The sequence below is a fragment of the Oncorhynchus mykiss genome, chromosome 5 (assembly GCF_013265735.2).
Source record: "Oncorhynchus mykiss isolate Arlee chromosome 5, USDA_OmykA_1.1, whole genome shotgun sequence".
Taxonomy (NCBI): domain Eukaryota; kingdom Metazoa; phylum Chordata; class Actinopteri; order Salmoniformes; family Salmonidae; genus Oncorhynchus; species Oncorhynchus mykiss.
This window is the reverse complement of record NC_048569.1, coordinates 59,734,535-59,759,436: the sequence shown is the minus strand read 5'-3', so window position 1 is coordinate 59,759,436 and position 24,902 is coordinate 59,734,535. Positions and strand designations below refer to the sequence as shown.

Sequence of the window (24,902 nt, the reverse complement as noted above, 5' to 3'; positions counted from 1 at the left end):
ATGGAAGAACCTTCCAGAAGGACAACCATCTCTGCAGCACTCCACCAATCAGGCCTTTATGGTAGAGTGACCAGACAGAAGAAACTCTTCAGTTAAAGGCACATGACATCCCGCTTGATGTTTACCAACAGGCACTTAAAAGACTCTCAGACCATGAGAAACACAATTCTCTGGTCTGATGAAACCAAGATTGAAATCTTTGGCCTGAATGCTTAGCGTCACGTCTGGAGGAAACCTGGCACCATCCCCATGGTGAAGCATGGTGGTGGCAGCATCATGCTGTGGGGATGTTTTTCTCCGGCAGGGACAGGGGGACTAGTCAGATTCTGCTCAGGACCTCAGACTGGAGCGAAGGTTGGCCTTCCAACAGGACATCAACCCTCAGCACACAGTCAAGACAACGCAGGAGTGGCTTCGGGAAAAGTCTCAATGTCCTTGAGTGGCCCAGCCAGAGCACGGACTTGAACCCGATCAAACATCTCTGGAGAGACCTGAAATTAGCTGTGCAGCGAAGCTCCCCAGACAACCTGACTGAGCTTGAGAGAATCTGCAGAGAAAAATTGGAGAAACTCCCCAAATAGAGGTGTGCCAAGCTTGTAGCGTTATACCCAATAAGACCCGAGACTGTAATCGCTGCCAAAGGTGCTTCAACAAAGTACTGAGTAAAGGGTCTGAATACTTAAGTAAATGTGATATCTGTTTTTTAAATTTTAATACATTTGTTTTTGCTTTGTCATAATGGGCTATTTTGTGTAGATTGATTTGGGGAAGAAAAACAATTGAATCGATTTTAGAATAAGGATGTAATGTAGCAAAAAAAGTAAAGTGGTCTGAATACTTTCCGAATGCACTGCACAGTTAGTGCATTCGTCTTAAGATGGTTAGGTGGGACAACCACATATCACAGTCATAGATAGCGACTTTATTGCGGAAAAATGTACTATCAGCAAAGTCAGAGCTAGTAAGGGGGAAAAAAGTTGACGAGTGTTAGTTAACAAAGATTATTTGTATGGATAAAATAATGTTTGGTATGTACTATATGATTTCTTTGCATTATGTTATAGCTTCACACTGCTAAAGCAGGAATAAGAACACAAACTGCTTATGTCAAACAGTGTGTATGTATTTGATTTTGTTATTTTGTAATGGAAATAAGAAACTGTAAGTTTTTGAGGAAGTTGTAGAGCAACTTTTGTTTTGTATTTGTTTTTTGCAATAAAGTTTGCCTGAACTTTTTGGAAAAAATATCAAATTAGACTGCAGCCTTATTCCCTTTCTATTGATGTAAATCCCCTTTCACTAAAAACATATTTTGCACTAACTCTTTCAGTTCTACTTTACAGTCCGTCTGTTTAACTCAGCGTTTCCCAAACTCGGTCCTCGGGACCCCAAGGGGTGCATGTTTTGTGTTTTGCCCTAAGACATATCTGATTCAAATGATCAAAGCTTGATGATTAGTTGATTATTTGAATCAGCTTTATAGTGCTAGGGCAAAAACCAAAACGTGCAGCCTTTGGGTTCCCAAGGACCATATTTGGCAAACCCTGGTTACATTTAAAAAAAAATGTTTTTGTTTATTTTTTAAATGTAACCTTTATTTAAATAGGCAAATCAGTTAAGAACAAATTCTTATTTACAATGACGACCTACCAGGGAACTGCCTTGTTCAGGGGCAGAACAACAGATTTTTACCTTGTCCGGTTTAACTCAAGCTAAGCCAAAACCATTTGGTTAATTTATTAAATTATTTAAGAAAACAAGGCATGCCTCAGAGAAATGTATAAAATTATCTAACTTAGCACATTGTGTTTCTTTTGAAAGAGAAATTTAAGGATTGAGCATGGAAGTTGCTGTTTCTTGTGTTTTGCTAGTTTCTCTCCCAGTATGTCATTAAAACTGTCTCCCCTGGTGTCAACTCTATGTTGGATGTCTATGAATTCTTGAACTGTGTTTACATTCAGCCGAAGTGTTAACCAGAGCCTCAGTGGTGGAAAGTACACAAGTAAAAATACTTGAAAGCACAACTTAAGTAGTTTTTGGGGGGTTTTGTACTCTACATTACTATTTATATTTGTGACTACTTTTACTTCACTACATTCCTAAAGAAAATATAATGTGCTTGTTGCTCCATACATTTTCCCTAGCACCCACAAGTACTTGTTACATTTTCAATGCTTATCAGGACAGGAAAATGGTCATCCCTATATCGCCTCTTATCTGGCAGACTCGCTAAACACAAATGCTTCATTTGTAAATGATGTCTGAGAGTTGGAGTGTGCCCCTAGCTATCCGTAAATAAATAAAACTATAAAATTGCTTTGCTTAATATAAGGAATTCTAAATGATTTATACTTGTAGTTTTACTTTTGATTCTTTAGTATATTTTTGCAATTACACTTTTGATACATAAGTATATTTAAATATTTATATTTAAAACCATACACTTTTAGACTTTTATTCAAGTAGTATTTTATTGGGTGACTTTCACTTTTACTTGAGTAAGATTAAGGTATCTTCACTTTTACTCAAGTATGACAATTGGATACTTTTTCCGCCATTGCAGAGCCTCTATCTGGTGGTTCCCATTGCGAAATGGAAAACGTTAACTAGTCCAGAATACCCTTGAAATATTACTGACGGAAATTTGGGTGAAGTACTGTAACATGGTGGTGCCTGTTTCTTAATTTTATAACAGGGAAATGCTGATCACGAGTTAAGTTGAAATGACTCCAAGTTAAGTACATTGCCTGATTCTCTTGTAATCTTAAACATGCCATGGAAGTATAAGAGGCTCCTGTTTGATCAGCTGGATGGAGGTAATTCATTAAAGGCAAATGTAAAATTGGTCTATGGAATGACTCTGATGCTACGGAGTAAATTGCTCCATGAAAATACCTACTCCATGAAAAAAAAAAAAAACACCTACCCTTGACAAGAGGAAATACCTCTGGAGTATTTATGATAACCTTCTGCCGACTGGTGAGGAGGTCATGGAGTACAACCATCTCCCCAAATCATCAGTCACACCATCTTTAGTTTGATGTAGCAGCAAGACTGACACAAATAGGTAGAAGTGTGAAGAAGAACCATTCTGGATGGGAAAACAAGGAAAATAACTGTACACTGTTCTTGCCATAATATGGACTTGGTCTTTTATCAAATAGGGCTATGTTCTGTATACCACCCCCCCCCCCCCCCCCCCCCCCCTTGTCACAACACCACTGGTTGGCTCAAACACATTGAGAAGGAAATACATTTCACAAATGAACTTTTAACAGAGCACACCTGTTAATTGAAATGCATTCCAGGTGATTACCTCATGATGCTGGCCGAGAGAATGCCAAGAGTGTGCAAAGTTGTCATTAAGGCAAAGGGTGGCTATTTTGAAGAATCTCAATTATAAAATATATTTTGATTTGTTTAACACTTTTTTGGTTACTACATGATTCCATATCTGTTATTTCATAGTTTTGAAGTCTTCACTATTCTTCTACAATGTAGAAAATAGGGGAAAAAATAAAGAAAAACCCTGGAATGAGTAGATGTGTCCTACACATCGACTCGGTACTGATACTCCGGTATATAGCCAGGTTTTCATCACTCATTGTGTATTTATTATTACATGTTATTACTTTTCTATTATTTCTCTATTTTCTCCCTCTCTGCATTGTTGGGAAGGGCCCGTAAGTAAGCATTTCACTGTTAATATACACCTGTCTTTACCAAGCATGTGACGAATAACATTTGATTTTATTTCCATGTGATGACACTCACACAAAAATGATTGGTGCTTTCAAGACAACTGGGAACTCGAGGTTCGACTTTCCAAATGGGAACTTGGAGAACTCTGACTTCAGTGCGTTAATGACATCTGGGAACTTATGGAAAAAAATAGTTCAGTCTGGAAAATATCGTTTTGACCGGTCATCCAAATAGGAATTCGTTATTCTAGAGCTCCGACTTTCCGACCCAGATGTAATTTACGCACTGAAGTCGGATATGTCCGAGTTCACAGTTATTTGTGCGCAGTTTAACTGGCAACCATCAATTTATATTTACACTACACAACTAATAGGGGCGCTGTGTTGAAGCTACCATGCCTCCATCTTAGCACTCCCCACCGCTGTAATCTTTTTTTAGAAGCTATAGAAATGCATTTATTAATGTCTACATAATTTTTTACCACATATTACAGACACCTTAATGCATACTTTTACATTATATGAGCTAAACATAACATTTAAAAATATATAAAAACATTTTAGTTAAAGTATCATTTTTAGAGATGACTAATGTTACTATCCCCAGCAAAAAAAAATAAAAAATGAAATACTTGTAGTTGAAATTGAAATACTGTACAATTCCATTCATTCCCATGGAGGATCGCGTGGTGCAGCGGCGAGAGGCGTCACTACAGACCCTGGTTTGATTCCAGGTTGTATCACAACCGGCCATGATTGGCCCAGCGTCGTCATGGTTAGGTCGTCATTGTAAATATTAACTTGTTCTTAACTGACTTGCCTAGTTAAATAAAGGTTAAATAAAAAATAAAATACTGGGGAGTGCCAATATGTCCGACCGGTGTCTTCAAATCCTCTCAAAAGCCAATAGATAGCCTCTGTAATCCAGGGTTTATATACATCACTTCCTGCAAACCATTCAATATCAGTAGACCAAAATGGCCATCATCAATAACTTGCATTTTCTTGCTTTATTGTTTGTAACATTAACAGTTGCATCGGCTAGTGCCGATGACCAAACGAAAACGGTGGAATTCAACGTAAAACCCGGCGGAGAGGTGCATACGTTCTCCGAGAAAATGGTAAACGATATTAGCTAGTTAACGTTAGTTATGCTATCTTGGTAGAGAGCTGTGATGCATGAAAGCTCGCAACAACATTCAGCTAGGAAACAGTACTGCTAGTCCGCTAGTGAAGTCGTGTATGCTGCATTGTGTGCTCAGCACAATTTTGTCGTCAATGAGCTGTTTATCTTACCGTTTATTAGATAATGTGTGTGGCACATATGAATACGAATGGACTGCTTAGCCAAATAGGGTTAGCCAGCATGCTAACTTGCTGGATAATTCCCTGCAAGCTCTCTTGTTGAATATTCACATAGCTATGCTTGCTAATTAAAATAACAACCAGGCATATGATGGCACCACTCACAGTTGTCAATTAGAATTCATATCTAAAAACAACCAAGATTTTGAAAATACTTTGGTCGTCGCATGATGATGAGGAAACGACCTCTGATATGCTGACACGTCTCAACTAGAGTGCCACAAGGAGGCCATTCATTGGTCTAGAATTGAGCTATATTTCCTCCATGCTAATTTTCCAGAGTCAATAGCTGTGTTCGAATACTCCTACTAACCGTACTATTTGTGACGTAAATTGCTTATTGGTCATAGTATGGATTTATTTTTATTTACAACAAATCAGTACAAAAGGTACGTTTTTTAAATAGATTTATTTCACCTTTATTGAACTAGGCAAGTCAGTTTATTTAATCTCGCTCTTATTTATATATATATATATATATATATATTATCCAGTTTATTTTGTAACTCAAATCAGTTCCATCTTCTCCTCCCCAAGAGGCTGGCCGGGGACCTCTGAGATGATTACCTTTTTCGCCTCAGCTCTTCTGGTTTTAGCAAGATGACTACCAGATTGATTTTTTTATATATATATATATTTACCCACCCCTTTTTCTCCCCAATTTCGTGGTATCCAATTGGTAGTTAGTCTTATCTCATTGCTGCAACTCCCATACGGCGAAAGTTTGTCCTGCGAAACACAACCAACCAAGCCACATTGCTTCTTGACACAATGCCCACTTAACCCGGAAGCCAGCCACACCAATGTGTCGGAGGAAACGCCGTACACCTGGCGACCGTGTCAGTGTGCACTGAGCCAGGCCCGCCACAGGAGTCGCTTGTGCGTGATGGGACAAGGACATCCCTGCCGGCCAAACCCTCCCCTAACCTGGATGACGCTGGGCCAATTGTGCGCCGCCCCATAGGTTTCCCGGTCGCGGCCGGCTGTGACAGAGCCTGGACTCAAACCCAGAATCTCTAGTGGCACTGCAATGCAGTGCCTTAGACCACTGCCCCACTTGGGAGGCCGACTACCAGATTCTCTAAGGTCTTTGGCCACCTCAACTTGAAAGAGGTCCCAGTTCTAGCAATATTATTTTTCTCCACAAGCCGTTTCCCAAAAGTATGAGAACAGACCTTTAACCTCACTTAACTATATCATTATTTAATAAGGAGCTATTTCGCTTCCAGTAGGATGCTCTACCAAGGTTAGTGATGACAAAACCCCTGACAATGTAAATGGCCCTATGGTCTGTGAGGGGACTAGTACAAGTATTTTTAGTAACACACTATCAATACATTTCAATATAAGCCAAAATTCTATCCTGGACTGTCTGGAACCTGTTTTGTTACTCCAAGTCAATGATCTATCGGCCTGAAACCGCTCACCATATATCAGTAAGATCAAAGCTTTCCATAAAAAGTATTAAACCAAATTCTGATAGATGGCCCCCAGGTAGGCCAACCAATCAGTTGAATTATCTATGGTATTGTTAAAGTCCCCTCCTATCATTAATAACAAATTGGGACATTTAGATAACCAATTAAGTATATGTTTCTCTATAGATTCAAGCAACTCATCATTCTCATGTTTGGCGTTGTACCCGTAGAAGTTTACAGTAATGAGCGTAATGTCATTGTAACTGATCACAAGACAAATAGTGATCAATGGGGTCACAGTCCGAGTGTAGAATATCACTACCACCAAAGGTATTTTTCACTGTAATGACTCCAGCAGAGCGTTCAGAGGCATGTGAAAGTCAAATACTGTTGCCCCACTGTGACTTCTAGAAGTTGGCATCAGCAGAAATTGAGTCTTTTTTAATTTTTTAAAAGTAGTATGGATATAGTTAGTATGTCTGAAGTTCCTGGATATCGTACTACATTCGCCAAAATGCGAAGTATACAAGCAGTGGACCCTTTCTATGCTTTTCTGAGCTTTTGGACACTTTCCGTGGCTTCACAATCTTTTCAGATTTGAAGAAAATGTTTGAAAATATGCAGCCAAAGTCTGACGAAAGCGGATACAAATGAATTGCTTTAACTAATTATGATAAATGTCAAGGCAATGTAATAAAGTAATGCCTTTTCAAAGAAGTTATGTTGTCTGACAATTTGTTAGCTTCGCTAGCCTTACGAACTGCATAGCATATCATTACAGCAATTACTTGTATGTACCGGTATGTTAGCTAGCTACCGTCCTAACACTAGTTGGCTACTAATACATCGGACTTGCCAGTATATTAACTATCTAACTAACTACCATAAGCTTATTGACTTGATTGTACATGTCATTCTTAGCTTAGCTAAGTGGTCTAGTCGTTGTTAATGAAGTAGTAAGATGTCTAACAAGCAAGCTGCATAGCAACAGCATCCACTCCCGGTAGACAGGTGAAGTGCTAGTACACTCAACTGAAAGGATATCGTTTGTTTACAAATGAACTAATAGCATGTAGTGTATATACTCATTAAGTATACAGTATGTTAGTATGGGTATTCGAACACAGCTAATGTTTTATGTTCAATCACAATTATAAACTGGGTGGTTCGAGCCCTGAATGCTGATTGGCTGAAAGCCTAGGTACTGTATATACAAATAATTTGTACTGTTCTAATTACGTCGGTAACCTGTTTTTATAATAGCAATAAGGCACCTCAGAGGTTTGTGGTATATGGCCATATACCACACCTCCTCATGTCTTATTACTTCATTTTAACCTGGGTAGTTTGGCTCCTGGATGTTGATTGGTTGAATGTTGTGGTAAATGATGCCAAGTTCAAAACAACTGGGAACTAGGAAATACTAGGGGGAAAAGAAGAAAAAACTAGGAAACTTCTGACTTCAGTGCGTTAGACAACTGGGAGCTTGGGAAAAAACGAGCTCCGACTGGGAAATAGTTTTGAACCATCATCCAACTTGGAATTCCAAGTCGGAAACTGGCATCTTTCTAGAGCTCCGACTTTCTGACGACTGGCATCATGTTATGACCTAGTTTTTTTTCTCTCAATTTCCCAGTTGTCTTAAAAGCACCATGAGACAATATACCAGGAGTATGATGCAAAACAACTTGTTTATTCTAATTACGTTGGTAACCTCTTTATAATAGCAATAGTGCTCCTCAGGGGTTTGTGGTATATAGCCACTGTATCCAGGCACTCCGTGTTGCGTTGTGCCCAAGAACAGCCCTTAGCCGAGTTGTATTGGCCATATACCACACCCCCCTCGGACCTTATTGCTTAAATATACAATGGTAGCCTATGCATTTGAAAATCAAGTGCCACTATTTTATTACAAATTGCAGATCTTTGAAATAATGAGCTAATCAGCTACAGTAGCTGTAATTTGACTTTCAAACACATTTGTCTTGTCTATTAATTATGTTAATTCCTGGCTCCGTTTAACCAACAAGAAAAATGTCATTAATTTCTACAATTCCTACTACTTTTACAGAGAGAATATGAATGTTCATTCACTTATGCATCACAAGGGGGAACCAATGAGGTAAGTTGTATCCTAATCAAAGTCGAGGTTATTTCAACCTAGTCTAGCGTTGAAACAGGCTACCTGCTATAAACGGATTAATAGCTTTCTAGTGTGAAGTGTAAAACTCAATTCTAAAGTAGATCATCAGAAAGTACATTTCAACCTTTGTCATACTACTCGCATATCTAAAGAATACGTTATCAAAATCTTGATATTCTAATAACATCTATTCATGTTGTTTTAACAGCAATGGCTGATGAGTGTGGGCCTAAGCGATGATGACGGCCTGTTCTCCTGCTCAGTGTGGAGGTAAGCTGTAAATCAGTCTGAGCTTACACTCTGAACAACGGACGTTAGGATGCAGAGATCCATGTACACTGAATGACTTACTCATTCAAGTGCCGCATGGTGGTTATTCACCCGAGATGTTCCAGTTTGTCGTCTTGGCTTTGCCTAATAAATACCTAATAGCGGAATCAGACTTCTGTAGTGATTTTAATCAGTCTTCATTTTGATTTCTTCCTTTTTGTTGACAGACCCCAGGGGAAGTCCTACCTGTTTTTCACTCAGTTCAAGGCAGAGCTGAAAGGAGCCAAGATTGAATATGCCAACGCATATGTAAGTATCCAACATACAGATGGGTAATCTAATTTGCTATCCTATCTGTATCTCTACATAATAATGCATTGGAGCAGAAACATTGCGAACATGTTTTGTCGTATAAAGAAGATAACATATGTCCAATATCAGCATATCGTTGCTGTAGCATTGACTTGTCTTCCCTTCTGGTCTCCTGGTTCAAGTGCACTATTTTCTATCTGTGATAAGAGGTAAAACTGCACATCCCCATGGAAACATTTCTTCTGAGTTTCCAGTGTGTACCAACACGTTGTCTGACTTCATCCTGATTTACTGGCAAAGCTAGTATAGAGTTTTATATGGGTAGAGATTTATGGCAAGTCACATACTGTAGGTATGTGTTTATTTGGACAGTGAGGCTAAAACCTTTAATTTGTCTCTATACTCCAGCATTTTGGATCTGAGATCAAAGGTTTTATATGGGGTGACAGTACAGAATATCACCGTTTATTTGAGGGTATTTTCATACATATGTTTTACCGTTTAGAGATGAAAGTACTTTATGTATCTAGTCCCCCCATCTTAAAAGTTGTCGTTAATTTAGAACTATTTTCAGCTGGCGTCAAGCCAGCCCAATTTTCAAACGCACTTGTTTGCAATTCCGACCTGTTGGCACTCTTCTGTTTTCAAACCCTAGCGCCAGGATTGGTAATTTACCTGAGCTCGCTTGCACAGAGATGGGAGGGGTGGCCATATCTGAGGTGTGTCCTTAACATGCCAATTTCAGGCAGCGCTGGTGGGGATATTTTAAGACCAACCCTAAGCTGGTAACACACATGGTTATGGCATGGATTTTGACAGCGGAAGCGCAGCCTATCCAGCCGTGACGAACATTCCCCACATGCACATCGAACAAGATAGGTTTAAGTGCACATCGAACAAGATAGGTTTAAGTGCACATGAACCTCATGTTTTTTCCCCTATTTAATTTGATAAAAAAACATCCTCCCCTTTTTTCGGGGGTGGGGGTTGTGCCCAATGCGTACACCAAGTAGCCAACACAAAGGGTTTGACTCATGAGACTGCTTTGAAATATATCTTAATCACCGAAGCTTAATTAAAATATCAAGTATGGGAGTTTCCTTTTTACTGTATCTGTATGTAATTGTACATTTATCTTAGCCAGCTTATTATTTTGGATGTGCAAAAAAAACTCCATGTAGGCTATATTTCCATAATGCAGTGGTGGAACAAGTACCCAATTGTCATACTTGACTGAAAGTAAGAATACCTTAAAAAAAAGACTCAAATGGAAGTCACCCAATAAAATACTAGAAGTATTTTGGTTTTAAATACACTTAAGTATCAAAATGTGAAAGTATAAATATTTAAAATTATTTTTATTAAGCAAAGCAGATGGCACCATGTTTTTATTATTTTAATATATGGTTAGCCAGGGGCACGCTCCAACACATTTAATTAAACGAAGCATGTTAGTTTAGTCAGTCCGCCAGATCAGAGGCAGGAGGGATGACCAGTGTGCGAATTGGACCATTTTCCTGTCCTGTTAAGCATAAAAAACAGTAACAAGTACTTTTGAGTGTAAGGGGAAATGTATGGAGAAAAAGTACATAATTTTCTTTAGGAAGGTAGAAGTAAAAAATATAAATACCCCGAAAAAACTACTTAAGGAGTACTTTAATAAACTGTATCAATCCACAATGGACTAGAAAGATAATTTTCCGTGCCCCCAGCTGATTTGGAGTTGGTTGACAGCACGAAGACACCAATAACAGAATTTGCGACAACGGCAAGTTGCCCATAAATTTCCTTCAAGTCATTGCGCTAACGCTATTTGGCATTGGCTCACAACACTAGTAACTTCCTTCATACTGGACACAGTGACATAAAGATGGTATCCACGACTTCATCTGACTGGGGAAGTACTGTATTTACAGGGCCTCATTGCCAAAATTCCAAAGTATCCCTTTAAGCCATCAAAACCCAGCCTTTTCATTGAACTCATAATTCCTCCAGGGAAAATAGCTACATTTTATAGCCCTGTCGTTAAGGTTTACGTTGCATTTGGTTTGTTAAAAAGGAGCCCTTAGTGTAGGCCTATTAAATCAGTAATCATGGTAGCATCCACATTAATGTAGAAGTGTTCAAAAACATTCTAGTTTACGATAAAAGTGATACATTATTTACCATTTATTTTGGGCACAAAAGTATCTGAAACGCAACCAAAACAAACTGCAAATGCATCCAGCAAGTTTGTAGAGTCACAAGCCTGATGTAGTCATTGCGTGCTAGGAATATGGGACCAAGTATTACATTTGACTAAATGTAATACACTAAGCAAATTAGTCAAAATAATTGATACCTTCAAGTGGGGGGGGGGGGGGAGTGCTTTCATTTCTAAACGGTAAAACATGTATATGAAAATACCCTCAAATAAAAGGTGACGTTATGCACTGTCACGCCAACTTTTTCTCAAATCCAAAATGCTGGAGTGAAGAGTCAAATTGAAAGAAATGTCGTATTCAGTATGTTTAATAATTGCTTGCTTTTCTAAAGTCTACCAATATTGCCAGCAGGCATCCCAGCTAAAATAGACAAGCTAGCGACTAACTTGATTGATTGCCTGAAATGGCTTTTTGGTAGCTAGTTACGAGGTTGGGAATATCTGGGCAAAGCCTACTTTATACAATTCATAGGTGGCTAGTAGTATTACAGAGAAACAACACATGTAACAAAAGTTTTTTTTAATTTGATTTAAACAGAACAAATCTGAGGGGGAATGTGCCCCTGTCTCCCGTTAAGTGCTCTGTAGGGGGGGTGAATTTGAGAGAACTATATATATATATTGCAGTCAGAGAATGCATGTAGCATTCAGATCTAACAATGTGTTCTTCTCCAAAGTGAATGCTTCAGAGTTCAGGCAACAGTCTCAGATTAGTCGTATCACATGTATGTTGCACACAGAGTTCTAAGGCAGTGATTCCCAAACCCTGTTTGTGCTGCGGCCCACCCACCGTCAACTTCTGATATCTCCCTCTGATTTACTAAGTAAACTAGACCAATGATTGTAGTCACGACCCAGTTTCTCGCCACAACTCCACACAAATCAATGGCAACCCACCAGTGGTTCCCAAAACTCCATTCCAGGAAACACTGTTCTGAAACTGTTCTGAGGAATCTGACAGGAGGAGGCTTTGTACATCGCAGCACACACACCGCTCGACCACAGGGCTCTCGTTGAACAGCCTCCCTCGCAAGGACAAAGCCCCAGACAGGCGCTGTCATCAGAACAGCACTGTTCATCCTCTCCTCCTGCCGTCACTGTCCCCTGGGAAAAGACAGACAGAAAATGACTCACTAAACGTTGCGATGAAAATAACCAGTGCTACTGAGAAGCAGATTAACTCCTCAACCTCGTCTCTCCTTGCCTCTGCCATGATGACTTTTTTTTTTTCCCCATTCACCCTCCCATTCCCTTGTTTGTCATTTATTTTCTCATCAATCCCCTGCTCTCATCTCTCCCTGTCATCCTCTCCACAGTCCCAGACTGCAGCGGGAGGACAGAGGGATGTGACTTTGAGGGAAGATGAATTCACTGTGGGAGATTCTACAGGTGAGATGACTAGTCTGCTTACTGCTGATCTACTACACCATCTGTCTATCACAGCAGCTCAAACTGCTACAAAAGTGGATGGAATTGATGATGGATCTAAAGTTCTACCATCATAGCTATGATTTTCCAAACTGAAGATTTCATCTACAATTTATTACAACAATCTACTGAATGTTGTTTTTGAATGGACGTTGTACTTGTGTTTTGATGATGCGGTAACTCATTTCCTCTCCTGTCGCCCTTTCAGTGACCCACAAAGACGGGAAGTTCCGCGCTGAACTCTCCAAACTGACCATTATTGCCCGGACACGACACGATGAGCTCTAATTGGCTGGAAATCTGAATGACTATTGTCCAATCGTGAGATCCTGGCAAGCTCTCAAGGCAGGCAATGTGCTCTACTGTCCATGACAGTGGCAAATGGATGGCATTTAAACAAAAGGACAGCCTATCAGCTTGGTGGTCTACAACTTTACTGTTCAATAAATATATTTTTGGGGGAGTTTCTTTTAGGAATATGGCTTTACTGTTTGAGAATGTATGTGGGGATGTCTGATCTTGGCAGGTTTAGAAAGATGTAGTCTCAGCATAAGACTTAGAAATCCTCTAAGCCAGGGAAATGTGAGTAGTCTATTGTCTTCATCGTGCACACAATTATGGTTTTTCCAACCAGCTGCTTCTCTCTGGAAGTAAATGGTTAACCCAGACAGAGTAGAGCAGGGAACCCAGATTCTGTGTTTTTGATCTGTATGGAGCACCTGATTCAACCAACCAATCGTCAGTCAATGCGGTTGATGACGTTTTACTCCTACCAACAGTCTTAATGAAGTTAGGTTGAGCTTTAGAACAGACACTAATTTGGCCCACCAGGATTAGAGATGTACTGTCTTGCCTTGATTTATGGGACGGTTAGCTAGCAGCACGTACCATATCCATCCAGGTTTATCCCTCTGTCCAGAGGAGGACCTTTGTGTTGATAGTGGAGTCCCCCTTCCTCGCCAGCGAGAGTCCCTGGGGTCCCAACAGGAAATGCCACAAGGCGCTGACAGGCATCGAGAGACAGAAAGTTACATTTTTTAAAAATAGTCTTTTCTACTCTGTGTTCTGATTCACAATGTGTAATGTATGCTCCAATAAAAGACATGTCTGGGAATGTGAAATGTTTGTTCTCCTGTTTTGTTTTGACAGAGCTGTGCTTGATCAGAAAGTCCCTGCTGTGTGACGGTTGTCAGCTTGGATTACTTTCAGAAAAGTTGAGTGCTGATCTCATGCTCTTGTTTTCCAGTTCAGCAGGTTCCATAGCATTATATCCAGTGTAACTAGAATGTTCCACATAAGAATGGAGCTATTACGTAAAGTAATTCAAAATGCTTAACGTTTTTGGACATTACAAATGTATGCACGTGCACATCAGTCTTGGCAATACATGGTTTTCCCTCCACTACAATGGCTCCTTTATCTGCCAATGGTTCTGTTGGTTGAGTTGCATTCCATCTCAAACCAAACTATAAACACGTCATTAGTATTGTCCATCTGTTACTACTCAAACTGTTTACTTTCCCGTGTCTATTTAAGCATCAAAAAACATAGCCAGAGCCAACATTGTTTAAAATTGCATTGGCATGTATTCCTAAGATCCCTGATTAGAATGATGTTTCCAGTCCAAAAGCATCTGCGGAAGTACATGTCTTGTCCACAAGAGGGCATCAAATTGAAACATTGATCTACAACATTCAATGACGTTACAACTGGGATACGTTTAGATTGCTTCTGAACTACAGACACGATGATACGACCCAATGAGTGAGTCATGATGTCTCACGTAAATGATCTCAGACAGTTTGGCCTGCATTTCCCTGTATCTCCTGACTGACATTTACAGGGAACAGATGGCGCTTGTGGGGGGGAGGAGGGGTGTGTCAGGCTAGAGGCAGTAGAAATTGCGTCAGGCTAGAGGCAGTAGAAATTGCGTCAGGCTAGAGGCAGTAGAAATTGCGTCACCACGGGCCCTTTGAAGGGTAGGACTAATGATCAGCTGCCCCCCTGTCTCTGTCCCCGTCTCCCCCTGACACACATCCAAGCACAGGGTAACCAAGTCAGCCAAGAGACACGTGACGCCAAAGAGACCTCACTTCCTATTAGGCCCTGTCAATATCCTGCAATGTGAGCATCTGCATCGGGCCCTAGTCGTTGCAAGTGCAGTGGAGCCAGCTGTTTCCGTCTCTTACCCTCCTATTAAGATGAGATCCGAGCCAAGAAAGGGGGACACAGTGTCAGCACAAACGCAGCATGGCTTTGCTGACATATACTCACCCCGAGATGCCTCCCGTCGCCTTGGGATTTTGGTCTCTGCTCAATATGGCGAGCCTTAAATCACCCTCTACTCCTGCAACTCTGGCTGTGGCTCCATCCATCTGACGGCCTCCCTCACACCGTTGTCGAGAGCAGTCTTCTTTTCACAGTGTATGGGGGAGCCTTCCTGGGATCCTTTCCTTTACTCACCCGATCAAAGTGTCCATTGTGCGGGTAAGGAGGAGGCTTGCGGCCCCTGGTCCCTGGAACTCTCCCTGGGCCGTGAGGGGCCATCTGGCCCTGGGTCAGCCCCAGTGATTTAGCAGATGTTGGCCTCAGCCCCTCCACCCTGGTCTCAGGGTCTCTGGGTGGTCTGACAGGGAGAGGCTCCACAATGGGTGGCCCCGCTTGGTTCGCTATGGTGACAGAAAGACCAAGGGCAGATGGGTGAGGGGGACTACTTTTTTGGGGGGAAAGCCCAAGGTTGTGAAAGAGAGTAGGGTTGAGGGGGTAATGTAGACTGCTCTTTTTGGGGGAGGAAGCAGGGTTGTGTGGGTAATGCTGACTCTTGACTGAGGGAGCAGCGGTGTTGGGGTGAGGTGGGTTGGTACTGAGGGGGGGAAGAGCAGGGGTGGGAGGGCGAACAGGGCTACTCCTATGAGGACTGGGAGCAGGTTGGTGGGGGAGGCAGACCAGGCTGGAGGCAGGGTTGTGAGGCTGGAGTGAGTTAGTCCTGATGGGGGAAGACAGAGCTGCCTCCCCCTGCCTGGCCTCCTCACCCCTGAGCCTCTGGTGGCTGCTGCCCTTCGCCACTCCACTGGAGCTGCTGTCGCCGGGCAGGCTGGGGCTGGCCTCTTCACTCAGGTCAATGGACGAGGTCAGCAGCTCAATCTGCTGCACCACCTGTGAGAGGGATTAGGCTACATGGTCAGAGATAAGGCTGGAGAGACGGGGAGAAAATGAGACTGGAGAAAACGTTTGATCTGTGTGCTCGTGTTGTTGCTAGACTAATTGTTTTTTCTCACTTAACTATTCAAGTTCTCTGGCGTCTTCCTTCAGGTCCCTGACCTGGTCTGAGAAGAGATTTTCCCTGGCCAGACTGCAACAGCGTCGCTGGATGTTTCTCTACATATTTATTCAACTTTCTAACGTTTGCAATACCCTCGCTCTCCGGCTGCGCTGATGCTGGGCTTTCAGATGCAGCCAGATACTGCGAGGGGACGATTTACGTGTCACTTTTACAGGATGAGGGTCAAGGTTCAGGCGTTTGAATAAATGGATTAAAAGCATGGTTCCAGCTGCTCCCCTGTCAACATCTGGTGGTGGAAGGACTGGAGAGGAGACGGTGCCGCTGTTGAGCATCACTTTCAACCATTGCATACATTAGGTAAATGGAGCATAGCGAACGCCACTTCCCACCTTTAAAAATTCAGTGAAATCTTCACTTCTGTGCTGTTTCATAGAAAGACTGTCACACTGTGGTGGATAGACACTTTGCAAGCAGTGATTCTGAGTGCTAGTATTACAGTGTATATCAATGTAGGCGCCTCTTTTTAATGATTGTAAATGTAACAAAGTAGGGACTGGGATTATGCTCTTTCTGGGATGTGCAAAAATAGCCCACGGTACAACTACTCTTCGCAGTCCCTTCAGGACTTGAAATAGCATGATAATCTGTTTATACGAATATCAAAGGAACATCAAAAGATCCTAGCTGTGATATATGTAGGCTATATGACAATACCAGGATCTCGCTCTCCCTCAGAAACAATTTAAAATCCTTCTATCAAAGACAGACCATAGCTGTAACTTATAGGCAAACAGAAATGTCTTTACCTCCTTCATCTCCTGATGGATGTCCTTCAGGCCTCCTAGAACCTCATCCAAGTTCTCCACCACTCTCCGGATCTGATCCCGGACAACCTTCTGGTGCTTCTTTGACCCAGTCAGGCTTGACCCACTCCTGGAGGCCTGGTCACCTCTGGGGGGCCTGGTTTCGATGTCTTCTAAGGCGGGACATGGCTTACTGGGACTCTGCTGGGGTCTGAGAGTGGGACCTCCCATATCTCTCTGAGGAACCTCTGTGGAGAAGATGACATGCAGAGAGCTGGGTCCATTGTAACCCTCCACAGGTCTTGTCAAGTCTTGCTGGTGTAGTTTGGTCTCTGGTCCGCTTACTGGTCTAGTCAAGTCTCTCTGACTGTTTCGGACATTATTTTTGTTGGATCTCAAGGTGGAACTGAAACTCTGGTGTCTTGGTAAGCCCTGTGTGGCTGTAGCTGAATCCACCCAGCTGGATGTATGAAGGTCTCTCTGACAAGTCTGTCTGGAATAGCCCCAAAGCTGGTCCTCCAAACAAACAGGCACTTTACAGCCGTCTTGACCTTTGAACTGTGTTGGCTGAGCGAGGGCGGGGGCCTTCACGTACTTCCTGACTGAAGGGTGTAGTAAAGACTGGCGGGCGTTCCCAACAAAGGAGCGTTCTGTGTAGTAGTCCCTGACAGATGCCCTGTGTCTCAGGCCTGGTGCTGGAGACTGGCCATGGCTCCACCTGGAAGGGCTGCCCTCTTGGCTTCTCAAATCTGGCTGCACACGATGCTCCCACAAGCCGAAGCGCAGCCTCCTAGCCTCCAGGCACAGTTCATTCAAATGGGGACCCGTCCTTTCCTTCCCATGTATGTTGTTCATCACCTCTTGTGATGTAAAGCCTACCTTCTTGACTCTGTTGGGATAGGTAAGGTTGGCGTCAGCCCGCCTGCACTGCCCATTGAGTCCCATTTCACTGTGGTGGGCCCTGAGTCCATTGTGAAGCCAGAGGTTGAGATGAGGGTTGCTGTGTTGAAAGCCTCTGTGCTCCCCAGGCACTCTGGTGTCTGAGAACATGATAGAAGCAGTCCAGCAAGCAGTCACAGAGGAAGACTCCTTAAAGAATGAGCTTTTCCTCCAGCTTCCCGCCCTTGCCATTCACATGGAATGTTTTTCTCATTGACTTCTCTCTCTCCCTCTTTCTCCCCCCCAAAAATGTATTCCGCTTATTTCTTCTTAGACCCCCACCCACTTGCTCTCTTTTCCTGTTCAAGCCTGTGTCTGCCTCTCACTCGCTTTCCCTCCCTGCATCTCTGGCTCAGTTGCTGTGGCACGCTTCCTGTCTCTCCCCCTCTCTCCCTCTCTCTCACTCATTCCCCCCCCCCCCCCTGCACTGCGCTGGCTCTCTTTCTTCCTCCCACTCTCTCTCACTGCTGTACCTCCCTCTCCACCTCTCTCTTTCTCCCTCTGTCACTCTCTCTCTCTCTCTTTCTCCCTCTGTCACTATCTCTCTCTGTCTCTCGCTCTCTCTCGGTCTCTCTCGGTCTCTCCCTCTCTCTCTCGCCCCTTTATATCCCGCTTGCGGAGGGAGACTAGTGGAACTTCAATCAAGATTCCTGTTTTTTAATCCCTGGTAGACGCTGTGTCTCCACGTGAGCCTCCCCACTCCAGCTCTCATCTGATTACTCCGGTTCTGGCTCAGCAGTCCATAGCAACACTGCACCCACAGCATACAGCAGTTAGTTACACAAGCATAAAAAACCCTGACCAGGTACATGCTGTAACACACCTCCCCCAGCCTGTCAGCTAAAGGACCGCCACCAATGGAGCCGAGGCACCTCTTGTTGTTTCATCCTATTTTCTGCTTCTCTGACTTCTATTTGTTCCAATTATGCAGTAGCAGCTGCTATTTGCAGCTCATTTTGGCTTGCCAACTGTCTGGTTTAGTTGGCATGTGTCTGACGAGCCCAGAGATGCCTCCCAGGTGTCTGTTTACTCACTGTGCAACTCCCTCCTTGGATGCACCCTAAATGAGACAATGACAGCCCCGGAGAACCCTGACAGTGGCTGTCCCTCGGTGGAGAACAGTTTCAGCATTTGCCACAACAAACTACTCACTTGGAATCCCCTTTAATGGCAATAGGAAAATGAATGGAGAAATACTGCAAAAAGACCATGACATAGTCTAATAAATACATGTACTCAGTGATGGGGGTCATTCCAGGGTAAGAAGATTCCTTCTCAAAACATGAGCGGCTGTCCTTAGTTGTTATCCACACAGCAGTGGTCCACTAACTCTGGAAGTAATAGAGGAGGCTGTTTTAATCACTCTAAAGCTCTGCTTGAACATAGCTCCCATTCCCAGCTGCTTCCAAATGACTGTTTCCTTTGTTTCAGTGAACACCTCTGGTGCACAATCACTCCATTCCCCATTGTTCACAAGGTCACTCATGTGAACGTAAACAGATACCAAAAAACACACACACCTGGATTGTAGTGCTCTCATGTGCTGGACTTTAGTCATCGTGTAGCTACCTCTGACTAAACCTCGGATTTCAACCAATCACCCTCCCACTATGTGTGGACCATAAATAACATCCAGGCTGCTAAATGCACAATGGTAGCTCATTTTAAAGTCAATGTGGAATAATAAGTACGTGTCGCGGTTGCTCGTCTCACAGCAGTTGGCGTACAGTGGAGCTCAGTTGGAGACCTTCACTCCATCCACTGCATTATGGTAATGTGTGTTCTTATAGTGCCACCACAACTTTACAGGACTACACAGTAACAGAGCCACCACAACTTTACAGGACTACACAGTAACAGAGCCACAGTAACAGAGCCACCACAACTTTACAGGACTACACAGTAACAGAGCCACCACAACTTTACAGGACTACACAGTAACAGAGCCACCACAACTTTACAGGACTACACAGTAACAGAGCCACCACAACTTTACAGGACTACACAGTAACAGAGCCACCACAACTTTACAGGACTACACAGTAACAGAGCCACCACAACTTTACAGGACTACACAGTAACAGAGCCACAGTAACAGAGCCACCACAACTTTACAGGACTACACAGTAACAGAGCCACAGTAACAGAGCCACCACAACTTTACAGGACTACACAGTAACAGAGCCACCACAACTTTACAGAACTACACAGTAACAGAGCCACCACAACTTTACAGGACTACACAGTAACAGAGCCACAGTAACAGAGCCACCACAACTTTACAGGACTACACAGTAACAGAGCCACAGTAACAGAGCCACCACAACTTTACAGGACTACACAGTAACAGAGCCACAGTAACAGAGCCACCACAACTTTACAGGACTACACAGTAACAGAGCCACCACAACTTTACAGGACGACACAGTAACAGAGCCACAGTAGACTACCTACAGTGCATTTGGAAAGTACTCAGAGCCCTTTTCTTTTCCCACATTTATTTGTTACAGCCTTATTCTAAAATAGATTAAATAAATAAATAAAAAATCCTCATCTACACACAATACCCCTTAATGACAACGTGAAAACAGGTTTAGACATTTTTGCAAATGTATTAAAAAACATAAAAAATAGATACCTTATTCAGACCGTTTGCTATGAGACTCAATTGAGCTCAGGTGCATCCTGTTTCCATTGATCATCCTTGTTTCTACAACTTGATTGGAGTCCACCTGTGGTAAATTCAATTGATTAGACATGATTTGGAAAGATTGTCCATAGAGCTGTGAGACAGGATTGTGTCAAGGCACAGAACTGGGGAAGAGTACCAAAACATTTCTGCCTCAATGAAGTTCTCCAAGAACACAGTGGCCGCCATCATTCTTAAATGGAAGAAGTTTGGAACCACCAAGACTCTTCTTAGAGCTGGACGCCCAGACAAAATGAGCAATCAAGGAAGAGCCTAGGTCAGGGAGGTGACCAAGAACCTTATGATCACTCTGACAGAGCTCCAGAGTTCCTCTGTGCAGATGGGAGATCCTTCCAGAAGGACAACCATCTCTGCAGCAATCCACTAATCGGGCCTTTATGGTAGTGGCCAGAGGGACGCCATTCCTCAGTAAAAGGCACATGCCAACCTGCTTGGAGTTTGCCAAAAGACTGCTAAAGGACTCTCAGACCATGAGAAACACGATTATCTGGTTTGATGAAACCAAGATTGAACTCTTTGGCCTGAATGCCAAGCCTCACATCTGAAGGAAACCTGGCACCATGAAGCATGGTAGTGGCAGCATCATGCTGTGGGGATGCTTTTCAATGGCGGGCACTGGGAGACTAGTCCGGATTGGGGGAAAGATGAACGGTGCAGAGTACAGAAAGATCCTTGATGAAAATGTCTCTGAATGTCATTCAGTGGCCCAGCCAGAGCCCGGACTTGACCCCGATTGAACTTCTTTGGAGAGACATGAAAATGTCTGTGCAGCGATGCTCCCCATCCAACCTGACAGAGCTTGAGAGGATATGCAGGGAAGGGGAGCAACTCCCCAAATACAGTTGTGCCAAGCTTATAGCGTGATACCCCAAAATAATCAAGGCTGTAATCACTGCCAAAAGTGCTTCAACAAAGTACAGAGTAAAGGGTCTGAATACTTATTTAAATGTGATATTTCAGGTTTATTTTTAATAAATGAGCAAAAAAAATGACCCGTTTTTGCTTTGTCATTATGGGGTATTGGGTGTAGATTGACAATTGAATACATTTTAGAATAAGGCTGTAACTTAACAATGTGGAGAGGTCTGAATACTTTTCTGAAGGCTTCTGTCTCTGTATACAAGGCAGGGTTATGTAAGAGTGTGGTTGAGATATTCCTCTAGACAGACCCCACATGTTTTGTCAAAGTGAGGAAAAAAGGGTTCCAGTCCGTAACTTTATATAAGCACTTGGACAGCATTTCTGGACAGCAGAAATGATTCAAGTGCAACACAGTATAGCAACTTTAGTTGTTGCTGTCTTAGAGAATGACTCATTACATTCAGAAAAAAAATGCTGTATTTTTCTAAGTGACTGAATTCCCTCAGTTCTGTCATTCCGGAGTCCAGCAGGAGTTCTTACCACTGTGTAAAATAACATGTTTTGTCGGTTCCTGTTTATTTCTAACATCGTTTTTCTTTGGATATCTCCCGGCTTACGTCTTTGAAACAACCCGCCAGTCAGGTGCACTCAGAGGATGCACTAGAGCAGGAGAAAAAAAAGAAGACGGAGGGTTTGAAAGACTTGACTTCCAAGTCCCAAGTAACTGTCATAGCTCAACTTGTCAGAGGGGATAGCCTCTTTAAGCATAAAGGATGAGGCAAAGAGTTCACAAAATAAAAGCAAATATAGCCATTTTCTAACCCTGGATCTACAGTTGAAGTCGGAAGTTTACATACACTTAGGTTGGAGTCATTAAAACTTGTTTTTCAACCACTCCACAAATTTCTTGTTAACAAACTATTGTTTTGGCAAGTCGGTTAGGACATTTACTTTGTGCATGACACAAGTAATGTTTCCAACAATTGTTTAGACAAATTATTTCACTGTATCACAATTCCAGTGGGTCAGAAATTTAGAAAACACTAAGTTGACGGTGCCTTTAAACAGCTTGGAAAATTCCAGAAAATGATGTCATAGCTTTAGAAGCTTCTGATAGGCTAATTGACATAATTTGAGTCAATTGGAGGTGTACCTGTGGATGTATTTCAAGACCCATCTTCAACCTCAGTGTCTCTTTGCTTGACATCATGGGAAAATCAAAATAAATTAGCCAAGACTTCAGAACAAAATTGTAGACCTCCACAAGTCTGGTTCATCTTTGGGAGCAATTTCCAAACACATGAAGGTACCACGTTCATCTGTACAAACAATAGTACACAAGTATAAACACCATGGGACACCATCAGTCCTATCGCTCAGGAAGGAGAAGCGTTCTGTCTCCTAGAGATGAACGTACCTTGGTTCGAAAAGTGCAAATCAATCCCAGAACAACAGCAAAGGACCTTCTGAAGATGCTGGAGGAAACAGGTACAAAAGTATCTATATCCACAGTAAAACTAATCCTATATCGACATAACCTGAAAGGCCGCACAGCAAGGAAGAAGCCACTGTTCCAAAACCGCCATAAAAAAGCCAGACTACGGTTTGCACATGGGGACAAAGATCGTATTTCTTGGAGAACTGTCCACTGGGCCGATGAAACAAAAATAGAACTGTTTGGCCATAATGACCATCGTTATGTTTGGAGGAAAAAAGGGGGAGGCTTGCAAGCCGAAGAACACCATCTCAACCTTGAAGCACGGGGGTGGCAGCATCATGTTGTGGGGGTGCTTTGCTGCAGGAGGGACAGGTGCACTTCACAAAATAGATAGCATCATGAGGGAGAAAAATGATGTGGATATATTGAAACAACATCTCAAGACATCAGTCAGGAAATTTAAAGCTTGGTCTCAAATGGCTTACAAACAACAAAGTCAAGGTATTGGAGTGGCCATCAAAGCCCTGACCTCAATCCTATAGAAAATTGTGGGCAGAACTGAAAAGGCGTGTGTGAGCAAGGAGGCCTACAAACCTAACAGTTACACCAGCTCTGTCGAAATTCACTCAACTTATTGTGGGAAGCCTGTGGAAGGCTGAAACATTTGACAGTTGACCCAAGTTAAACAATTTAAAGGCAATGCTACCAAATACTAATTGAGTGTATGTAAACTTCTTACCCACTGGGAATGTGATGAAAGAAATAAAAGCTGAAATAAATCATTCTCTCTACTATTATTTTGAATTTTCGTATTCTTAAAATAAAGTGGTGATCTCACTGACCTAAGACAGGGAATTTTTACTAGGATTAAATGTCAGGAATTGTGAAAAACTGAGTTTAAAAGTATTTAGCTACGGTGTATGTAAATTTCCAACTTCAACTGTACATAGAAAAGAAACTCAAGCATGTATGAAACTCAATAACAATTCAGCATATGAACTGGAATGTAGTGCCGTGTACCTCATACATCAAGTAAAAGTGCTCTGTGGTTTTCTGAGATTTGCTTGTATGTATGTAAAAACAATACTGCAGGTGCATTACCCTTTCAGGACATTAAAATGATTGGAGCTACACAGCGGATGGCATGGGACTCATGCCATTCAACCATTCTAGAGGTCTGAAAATATCTCAAAAATAATTTTGGAGTGCTCTATCCCTTTAAAACTCATCTCTATGGATGCAGTTGATTAGGATGCCAAGCTGTGATGTGTCTGGTACAGGGTTGGTGTAGATACTCATTCCATACAGTATAGTTAACACATGGCCTAAGTGAATGTGAGTGGACTGACTAATAAGGTCTTCCCAGGCCTGCACGGTTCAGCTGCCTCCCTTCTTAAGATGAGTTCTCCTTTGTAGTTGGTTCATTGTGTACAAATTATAATCATGCCTTAATGGAAGGAAGCTTCATACCAAAATGTATTGAAGTTCACATTAATATCCACTTTGATAATCAAGTCAAGGACTGGCAGGTCCAAAGTTCAAAGCAAGTCACACTGGGGAGAAAAACAAAATAAATGATTGGACAATTACCAGTACCATTTCAAGTCTTTACAATAATTCCTTTACAAGTAGGAACCAAATACATGTCAAAAATGCCTTGAGTGGCAAATCTAGCCTGACACGGTCTTTCGTAAATGATCAAAACCAATAGCTACGAATTACTTCACACAGCTAGCATTGGAGCTAGATGATAGAAGCTCTTCCCATTCACAAGCTGATAGAAAATATATTTCCTGAATCCTGACCAAGGTAGAATTACTGTAGCCATATCACTGCTAAGGGGAAAGCTTCATTTCCGCTCCATTGGCCTCCAGCTTTACCTTTGACCTGGGTACGTCCGTTAGGAAACTAATTTAGAGGGGTAAAAGGACCCAAAACAAAAATTGTTTGTCAGATAGGAAGGCCTGTGTTTAGTTTGGGAACATGGCTAACAATGTGGGCCAGACGCACACAGATTATGTTCTGATC

General features: G+C 42.3%; 2 protein-coding genes across 2 annotated transcripts; one reads left to right on the top strand and one right to left on the bottom strand.

Moving 5' to 3' along the window:
- The first annotated feature begins 4,617 nt into the window (after positions 1-4,617).
- LOC110524192 (myeloid-derived growth factor) lies at positions 4,618-13,961 on the top strand. Its single transcript, XM_021603608.2, has 6 exons — positions 4,618-4,822; positions 8,556-8,606; positions 8,836-8,897; positions 9,125-9,206; positions 12,729-12,801; positions 13,049-13,961. The coding sequence occupies exons 1-6, from the start codon at positions 4,679-4,681 to the stop codon at positions 13,126-13,128; spliced, it is 492 nt and encodes a 163-aa protein (XP_021459283.1). The 5' UTR covers positions 4,618-4,678; the 3' UTR covers positions 13,129-13,961.
- Positions 13,962-14,797: 836 nt separating this feature from the next.
- Positions 14,798-18,221, bottom strand: LOC110524191. Its single transcript, XM_021603607.2, has 2 exons — positions 16,930-18,221; positions 14,798-15,996 (listed from the first exon to the last, which is right to left on the bottom strand). The coding sequence occupies exons 1-2, from the start codon at positions 18,055-18,057 to the stop codon at positions 15,229-15,231; spliced, it is 1,896 nt and encodes a 631-aa protein (XP_021459282.2). The 5' UTR covers positions 18,058-18,221; the 3' UTR covers positions 14,798-15,228.
- Positions 18,222-24,902: the final 6,681 nt, after the last annotated feature.

Bases quoted from the DNA above. Each gene is read 5' to 3' on its own strand.
- LOC110524192 (XM_021603608.2), top strand. From the start codon at position 4,679: ATGGCCATCATCAATAACTTGCATTTTCTTGCTTTATTGTTTGTAACA. The intron at 4,823-8,555 runs GTAAACGATATT...CTACTTTTACAG, and splicing joins ATACGTTCTCCGAGAAAATG to AGAGAATATGAATGTTCATT. The intron at 12,802-13,048 runs GTGAGATGACTA...TCGCCCTTTCAG, and splicing joins CACTGTGGGAGATTCTACAG to TGACCCACAAAGACGGGAAG.
- LOC110524191 (XM_021603607.2), bottom strand. From the start codon at position 18,057: ATGGCAAGGGCGGGAAGCTGGAGGAAAAGCTCATTCTTTAAGGAGTCT. The intron at 15,997-16,929 runs GTAAAGACATTT...TCCCTCTCACAG, and splicing joins TCCATCAGGAGATGAAGGAG to GTGGTGCAGCAGATTGAGCT.